Here is a 9,163-nt window from a genome sequence, read left to right as displayed (position 1 = left end):
CTGAACTAAAGAAGCAATTGGAAGATCTATTGGAAAAGGGATTCATCCGGTCGAGCTCTTCACCTTGGGGAGCTCCTGTGCTATTTGTGAAGAAGAAGGACAGAAGCATGAGGCTGTGTATCGATTATCGTGGTATCAACAACATCACGATAAAAGATAAGTATCCTCTTCCGAGGATAGACTAGAATACTGTGAAAACAATATTGTTCACTTTTTTCAAGAATGTGTTCGATGAAAAAATAAGGTTTTTATGTCATAATTTGTTTAATGTCCAATCCGATCAACCTATGATGTATTAATTATAGTTTTGTTCCATTATTTTTAATAAAAATTGATCTGATCCATCGGAAAATATTTTATATATATAAATAAAATGATCAAATATATAAAAGAAACTATCGATAATATATACAAATAAACTCACAATGCGCAAGACGCAGGTCTTATCCTAGTAGGGTATTATTTGACATGCAAGGTGTCAATATTTCACTATCTTTGTCATATATTTTGTAACGCGTATATCATAAAACCATTAACCATGTGAAATTATTTAAAAATTTATCCTATGTGATTTACTTGGTGTAAACTGGTCAAACTAAATCTTTTGAATTGTAGGCGCCAATATGAACTTCGTCAATTTTAAAAGAAAGTAAAAAATGTAAACAAATGGGATATAGTCGTCTAGAGATGGCCGAAAGGTTTTTTTTTTTTTTTTTTTTTTTTTTTTAACCTGGAGGGACTTCCACCCCCAGGGGCCAACCCCTCGGCGCGAGACGGACCATTTGGTACTATGGAGAATTAGATACCCCAATTATCTGGCCAGCGGTTCGAACCCGGGTGCGATGGCCGAAAGGTTGAAAGAGTTGAAATGAATGTAGGTAATGTCCCAAAAATAAACGACATATTTTTGAACGTCTAAAGTATATATAAAACAAATGAATGAATATATCTGTCTCTGTTCACCTCCATCAAATTTTCACCACTCTTCTTGCTATAGATTAGATTGTTTCCTCCTTTTGTCTTCATAAACTCCTTCCATGTTATACATGTTGTATACGTATAGTTTTCTTTTAACCGTTTTAAAAGTTGACATTTCTTTAAATAGTTTGTAAAAGTATTTGATTATCTGCCTAAGTATAAGTAAGTTTTAATAAATTTAGTTCAAATAAATACTATAAAGGGAAATCTGTTCCTATATACACAAAAAACTTCAAATTCACTAACTAACTAAAACTATCATTATCTTCTTTCTCTTCCTCTTTTTCTCTCTGTTGTCTCTTTAAAACTCTAATTTCCCTTTTTTTTTGTTATTTGGCAAATAAGCCCTACTAATTACACCATATATTTTTATTGTCATTGTTTTATCAAAAATTTCCAATTAAAAAATGTGAATGTAAATTTAATATCTACTGGAAGAGTTTTATTTAAGATCTATGGTATAAATAACATGGTACTATCAAGGAGAACATAAGGAGGGGTACGTATCAATAGTTGACAATAACAAAAATTAGCGTCAATAATGCATGGCTTTTTCACAATACAGAAATGTTTCAAATAAAGATTGACAGGTGGGTAATTTAAGTAAGTTAACACTAATTAGTGTTAAGTGAAAACGTGATAGAGACATTTGACTCTTACGCAACGGTATTAACTGTCCGACACTATATGATAACTACTAAACAAATGATTTGTCCCTTTCTGACCTTTGACTGTCCCTCTTTTGACCATTTACAAATCCATGTTCTTCCTTTCTCCTTTCTTTTTTTTTTCTCCTCTTTTCTTCAATTCCTTAATTTGTGGATTTAGCGTCCGTCCGTTGAGGAAAAAACAAGTTTGGGGGTTCTATTTTCGGTTCAAAGCCGTAAATGTTTGTTCCTTTTAGGTTTGGAGAGTCATAAATCTAAAATATTGTCGGAAATCATCATATCGAACTTTTTTGATTTTAAAGAATCATATCGACCTTTATTGATAGTTTTGCATTAAGTTTCACGTCTTGTACATTCAAGAATTTATCCATGCAATCATAACATAGTCTCATACGTGGACTGTCCTTTAAGATGTCAAAATTCTAAGAATAAATTACATTTAAAAACTGGAGGTATCATTTCTGTACGAAATAGTTTTGTGTCTCTATAACATCTTGTTTGTTTCAACGACCAAACCAACCCGTATAACAATAGGCCACAGTTAACTCCAATGCACATTGACAGACTCAAACATATTAAATAAGAAATTCGATGGACATTAGACAATAAGAATTTTATCATGCCTCCCAAAAAGCATTTTCTTAATTTAACATATGCCGTTTGAATCCAATACACAAAGCATCTTAAATATTTTTCTACTAACAAGAAAACCAAGAAAAAACATTAAAATAGTCCATAACAGCTAAAAATACCCTAAATACTACATTTAAAAGTTTTTATTCCGAATATAGTACTATATATTACTATTTCTTAACACTACTAAAAAAAATTGTGAGAGGATATTATCATTTATTTTCAGCAAATTATAGACAATATGGAGATATTATGTTTGAGTTAAGTTTTTCATTTGAGGTTTAAAATTTATTTATTAAGAAAGGGTTGAATCATTTTTAATCATGAATGTATGACAGTGGCGGACCTACAGAGGAAGATGGGGTTGCACCTGACACCCCTTAAATCTCAATAAAGTTTAATTTGTTCCATAAAACAATGAAGAATCGGTAGTTATAGCGGTAAAGTCTTTGTTCTGACACCCCTAACCCGCTTTTCGAATCCTACCTATGACACAACTGAAAAAATGGTGGTGAAACGCTTGGAACAAAAATCTAAAACAGTGAAGAATTGCAGTTTAAGAAATAGAATATTCCAACATTAGCTTACAAATATATTGTCTTCTTTTCAATGTACTTTGGAAAATTAATATGGTAAAAAAGTTGTTCAGCTTTTTAACAGCCGAGCTTAAATGAAAAATGATATGCCTTAATAATTTTTTCATCTCCTTGATCTTATATTCAGTAAAAAGCGTGGAGCGCCTTTCCTTCAAGTCTGCGTAGAAATTGATAAGCATGTATTATTCTTATACCTTTGCACCCCTTTGTCAGTAAAATAACTTACAAAATTGTATCTGATATGAGTGAATTTCTTTAACTGATAAGTAATTATAAAGGATTCAATTTTCATCTTTCGGAACAACTTTTCTAAATTTAACTGAAACCTTTTATAAAAGAAGTAAAAAATGTTGACCTGTTCTAGTTAGAAAAGGTTGAGAAGCACTCCAAGAAAATTTGATATTTATAAATACTTAGAACCCCTTTATGAACAAAATGAACTAGTTCTATGAGTAACGTAATACTTTTTCTTTATTTAAAAACTTCTTTTAGTTAAAGTGATTTAGGATTCCGTTAGATGTTCCCTAATGCTATATCACTATATAAGTCTTTGTAATCATCTCAAAATCGATTGGAGACAAATATTAACCTTTTGTAAAAAAGGATGATTTGTTCTTCAAACGTTCACCTTTTTCTAACACCACTTATTTTCATTCATATTTAATTTGTCCGGTTACAATAAAAAAGTAAATTAACTATCCTCTTAGATTAAAAATATAAACAACTCTAGCAATATAAGTTAAAATAGGTAGTTCTTTATGAGAAGATGACAACAAAATCAAAATAGAGCTTGACTGCGTTGATAAAGCTTTTAAGACAAAGTCGGACAGTTGAAAAATAGTGACATAAAAAGTGACGTTAAGAGCCAGCTTCCACCTAAGAAAATAAACCGAAGTAGTCTCGTTTGCATTTTCAAACCTCGTACGGACCGCTACACAATAAGGTAAACCGGTGAAAAAACTGAAACTAATACTCGGTAGTGAAACCAAGAAGATATCTCCTTTCATAGAAAAGTATGGTGATAGAAGATACTTGGTAGTTACACCAAGGCCCATTTAAAATTGTCTTTTTCGTTTCTTTTTTTCTTTAGACTTATTAAAAACGATCCGAGTGCTCATTTTTTTAATATTTAACATTTTCAATTTGGACTACATGAAAGTATTATCTAATTAAATTGTGATATCACTACCATCGTCATGGTTATTATAATAAAACAAAAATTGGGTCGGAAGTGAAAAACCCAAGAAGAATGTGGAGTGAAACTAGAGACGAAAAAGAAAAACAAGAGAAAAATGCGCATGTAAGCATGCTGATCGACTAATACACACTATTTTACAAACTTACTTATTTGTTTATAATCTCCATAACCCTACATAGAAAGAATGGGCTGCATCTACTCGGATCCCGGGATTGCAATTATTTTGTTTTCTTATTTAAATACTCATATGTGCAACTATTGTAAGTGTTTGCTCACAGTTAAGTGGAGTATAAGAGTGTGAAAAAAAATAAAAATAATAAGTATAAGAGTGTGGGGGTTACTGGCATTCCAAATTTCGAAGCCAACATTTCAATAGGGTTATGATACATAGAGGCTTAACAAAACTAGTGTTTTTTTTTTCTCATTAGTTTTAGCTCTCAGCTATCGGTTTCAAAAATTTTATTTTTGTAAATAAATCAAAATTATATAAAAAGGTTATCCTGAAATGGAAAGTGTAACAATAAATTGTATTTTTTTCATTCTTTTATTAAAGCGATAATTTATATCTATTTCTGAATTCATAACTTTAAATAATTCAACGGTGATTTAATGAGTACTTTATTCTGAAAGAGAAAGACAAAAATAATAGTCTAAACAAACTAAAATAATTTTATATCACAACTCCATAATATAGCCAAGGATAATGAAATATTATCTTATAAAAGGCGAAAATGAATTTAGTGGAACAAAAATAGAAGAAACGTTTCTTATGCAAAGAACAAGAAGAAGGTTGTCTACATAGGGAGGGTGAATTAGGCTACACTAGTAACAGAAGCCATCCCTTTGTTTTCTTTATTTCAATCATCAATGGCACATTGCTCCACATCTCTCAGACATCATCATCTCTTTAAGTAAATGAATATGTATATATTTCATTGGTGTATCCATAACATCTACATGGTTCCATTAGAATATTAGAGTGGCCTTTTTGTCTCGGTTATTTTTCGTTATTTATTTTCCCTTTCTCTATTTGTTTTGCATGAGTATCAGTTAATAACGTTTGTACCCATCTTACACTGTCCACATATGCTGTCCATTTTTCTTATTTTCATATAGAAAATGAATTATTTTTCCTATTCTTGATTAAGAACGAAAAGTGAGGAAGCTTTATCACTGAATCAGTTTTTTTTAATCACTGAGAGCTTTCTTTAAGAAATCATAAGAAGGGGTTATAAAGTCTATAAACACGATATATATGATCTTTAACAACAAAGAACACAACTGATAATAATTCCTTGAGAGATATAGCCTGCATTAACATGGCGTTTCTATCTAGTTGGGTGATTGTGAGTCTAACCATAATTAAAGTCCATTACGAAGATTGTTATTTATATGGGAAGAAATGTTCTACGCCATATCATAAAATATATTATCAATGCATGGTTTCAGGTTTAAGCGGAGATTAAGGTTTGATCCAAATTCCTCTCAAGTAACAAAAAAAAAAGATTGTTATTTACGACCATAAATAAGGTTTATGGTACTAGTATATCATTGTTGTACGTGATTTTATAGTAAGGGGAAAATTAACACAAAGAAGAATTCGGTCACGCGTGCCGTACGGGTAGTGAAAGACGCGTGCTTTAATTTCTCCGGTGTAAAGACCTCAACATAAATCTAAAAAATATCGATTTTTATTAAATATTCAAATCAACAATTTATAAGATTTTGGTCAAAAATATTTTTTATGGGGAACAAAACAGAAATGGAGTATTCAAACAAACAAAAAAAAAACTTTTTAACGAAAGCCTTCTATTTTTTTCTAAATTTAATTAGATATTTTTACTTAAATTTGTATTATTAAGTGTTGTGCTAGGCTGCTAGCTTTAGTAAACATCAAAAAGAATGTAATTTAAAATAAATAAGCTTAAATCGATGACGCACTATATATATAACAACAACCCTTGAGCCAGGAAACATTAGTGGCGAGGATAAAAACAACTCCCAAAATAAATTATTTTTTTCAGATTTAGTTAGGTTTCTTTGTCACTCATAACTGTCTTGCGAAATTAGATTCTTGTGCTGAAAGAAACCTTAAAATTGTTTACCTTTTCTCTTTCCGGATAAGGTTTATATTTTATCACAAGTTTAGGATCATATTCAATGGAGATCAAAGCTGAAACGATGCAAAAGTCAAAGTTCAAAAGAATATGTGTCTTCTGTGGAAGCAGCCAAGGCAAGAAGAGTAGTTACCAAGATGCTGCTGTAGATCTCGGCAACGAACTGGTAACACATACATGACTTTCAACGTATTTATGTCTTTGATTATGCTGGTTGGTTTTGAGAGAAGATGATGTGCAACTTTGCTTCATTTATTTCTTCTTTGAAACGTGCCAAATGGTATAACTTCAGAATATTCTGGTTCTGGTTTGTTACGCGATTTTTGCTCTACTTATCATCAAGTTTAGGCTAATGTGTAACTCTGTTTTTTTTTTGTTCTGTAGGTCTCAAGGAAAATTGATCTAGTCTATGGAGGTGGGAGCATAGGCTTGATGGGTTTGGTTTCACAAGCTGTTCATGATGGTGGTCGTCATGTTATTGGGTAACTTTTTCTTAGTCAAATCACTTTAAAATATTTGACAACTTTGTAATCTTCAGATCATACAAAAGAAAACTGTCTTTTAAGATTCTGATGGAACACAAGTGTTGGAGTATATTGTTGAATATTTCTAATAAAACCCAACTTTGTCCTTTGTTGTCACTCTGCAGAATAATTCCAAAGACCCTCATGCCTAGAGAGGTATGAACTTTTCAAAGAAGAAAATTTCACAATAAAACATTGTTCTTTGTTAATTTAATTTCTCTTTTAAGTTCTCCAAATTCCCATTCAAAACCATTTTAATCTTCGGTCTTTGCTTAGGTTTTACTCTTCTCCCTGTTTATTACCTTTTCTTAAATCTCATGATTGCGAGTAGTTTAGGTATCCTGAAATATAAATATCCTCATTTGGTTACCGTAATCTGAATAAAAAGATATATGAAGAAAATGATTAGAAAGAGGTTAACTAGATGTTAGGGTTCTGTAGGAGATTTCAAAAACATCCAAACATTACGACTACTTGCGGTGACATCATTGCGTTTGCCTGTAGAAGAGCCCAAAGTTGCTTTTGCCCTTTAACTACTTTTAATTAACATCCTTTTATTTATTTTAAAATGGTGGATGATCATTGTTTTTTGCAGTTGACTGGTGAAACAGTAGGAGAAGTAAGAGCAGTTGCAGATATGCACCAAAGGAAAGCTGAAATGGCCAAGCACTCTGATGCTTTTATTGCCTTACCAGGTTTTGTTTTAAACCCAATCCACCCAAATTATCAATCAAATGTTTTCTTTCTCAGAAAACATTCCTAAACCTCAAAATTTTGCTGTTCTTTCAATGTAAGCCATGATAACATACGAAAACTGGTCAAACCCTAGTGACGCAAAGAATTTTAAGAAGCCCAGTTTAGCCTCTCAAAACAATTTGAATGGGTAATCAAAGTTTCAAAGTAGAAATGTTTGTTCATGTAAAGGAAAACGTTTGTTTTTCTGGACTGATTTTGTAAAAAAAAGAGAAGAAAAGAGTTTGGTAAAAACATGATTTCTTAGTTACAGGAAAAAAAAAACATTATGTTTTGGTCAAGCTGCAGTGTGAAAGCTGCTGTGAAAAGTTTTTTATTTTTAATTCTTCTTTGAAATGAAAAAAAAATCTAAATATTTAAAGTCACCAGAGTGTAAGATAGCCTTCACCATCCATCAACATCTGGCACTTAGAATTATACCTTCTTTTTTTTTTTGATCAAAAATTATACCTTTTTCCTTCTCTTTTACTCTGTTTATTGCTCTGTTTTTTTTTTTAACTTAGGGGGTACTCTCTCTATAGCTTGTGTAGTCTTACTCTGACCAAACTTTTTTTCTTTGCCCTTTTCAAGTTAAGAGACAAAACTTGAAACAGTCCCACAAATGGCATTTTTTGGCCCACACTTAATCTGAAATCATTAATGGAAAGTCAAGATCCTGCTTTTGTAATCATAGTCAGTACCAATGTACAAAACTGTAACAGAGAGGAGAGGACTCTATTATTTGGTTTTGTTATGTACATGACACACCTACTGATTTGACCATATCATAGTAACAGATTAACCTGCTCTCTTTTGACAAATCAACTCTAAAATTTAGTGCGATAATTGTAGGAGGCTATGGAACACTTGAAGAATTGCTTGAGGTCATAACTTGGGCTCAGCTTGGAATTCATGACAAGCCTGTAAAAAAACCCTCCCTAATATTCTTACTTCAAATGGAAAAAATTCAAGAACCCAAAATCATTAAAACAAACTTTCTGCAGGTGGGTTTGCTCAATGTTGATGGATACTACAACTCTCTGCTTTCATTCATCGATAAAGCCGTTGAAGAAGGATTCATCAGCCCTACTGCTCGTGAGATCATAGTCTCTGAACCTACTGCTAAAGAGCTTGTGAAGAAGCTTGAGGTAAATTGAAGAAAATGAATTGTTTCTGAGTCTCTACATAATCTCAAACATTGTTGTTATTTTGCAGGAATATGCACCTTCCCATGAAAGTGTTGCGTCTAAGCTCTGCTGGGAGATGGAAAGGACTGGAGAATGATTATTATCAAGATCTAATATATCTAGATAACTATTTAAAGATTTTATATATAGATATGAAAATGTCAGATTTTAACGATTTTTAAATCTTACTAAAAATGGAAGGAATAGATTCCGATTAGTTGGGCTAAAGTAAAAACAATTTCCAGTTCGGTGGAAATTCTTTGTTGTAAATTATTAGAACTGTCTTTTTAACTCCAAACTAAATGTCTTTAATTCTCTGTAAGATCATCAACTCTGTTCTGTAACCAACAAAAGTTTCACATTTTCTTGTTCGTATTTATTTTGAATAGTCAATTATCAATACTACAACACAAATAAACACAGGAAAAAGAACAAGAAACCAAAAAAAAAAAAGTTTTATTTCAAGTGTTCAAATAAATTTCGAGTGTTTTTTTCTAGCTTAATACTACTAATTTAAATATAATCTGTTT

The 9,163-nt window shown here is 31.4% G+C and overlaps 1 protein-coding gene and 1 long non-coding RNA gene across 2 annotated transcripts; both read left to right on the top strand.

The window, feature by feature from the left end:
• The first annotated feature begins 618 nt into the window (after positions 1–618).
• On the top strand, positions 619–927 carry LOC106341717. The gene is made up of 2 exons (XR_001269744.1): positions 619–698; positions 854–927. It is a non-coding gene; the product is annotated as an uncharacterized LOC106341717 (long non-coding RNA).
• A 5,143-nt stretch (positions 928–6,070) lies between these two features.
• LOC106340531 (cytokinin riboside 5'-monophosphate phosphoribohydrolase LOG3-like) lies at positions 6,071–8,952 on the top strand. The gene is made up of 7 exons (XM_013779399.1): positions 6,071–6,356; positions 6,575–6,672; positions 6,840–6,870; positions 7,310–7,409; positions 8,299–8,369; positions 8,451–8,594; positions 8,662–8,952. The coding sequence occupies exons 1-7, from the start codon at positions 6,234–6,236 to the stop codon at positions 8,728–8,730; spliced, it is 636 nt and encodes a 211-aa protein (XP_013634853.1). The 5' UTR covers positions 6,071–6,233; the 3' UTR covers positions 8,731–8,952.
• The last annotated feature ends 211 nt before the right edge of the window (positions 8,953–9,163 follow it).

The sequence above is a fragment of the Brassica oleracea genome, chromosome C4 (assembly GCF_000695525.1).
Source record: "Brassica oleracea var. oleracea cultivar TO1000 chromosome C4, BOL, whole genome shotgun sequence".
Lineage (NCBI taxonomy): Eukaryota > Viridiplantae > Streptophyta > Magnoliopsida > Brassicales > Brassicaceae > Brassica > Brassica oleracea.
Note: the sequence above shows the minus strand (reverse complement) of the source record. Positions and strands in the feature narration are given on the sequence as shown.

Excerpts from the sequence above, each read along its gene's own strand:
- LOC106340531 (XM_013779399.1), top strand. The coding sequence starts at position 6,234 with ATGGAGATCAAAGCTGAAACGATGCAAAAGTCAAAGTTCAAAAGAATA. Across the intron at positions 6,357-6,574 it reads TAGATCTCGGCAACGAACTG|GTCTCAAGGAAAATTGATCT; the intron begins GTAACACATACA and ends TTTGTTCTGTAG. Across the intron at positions 8,595-8,661 it reads AGCTTGTGAAGAAGCTTGAG|GAATATGCACCTTCCCATGA; the intron begins GTAAATTGAAGA and ends GTTATTTTGCAG.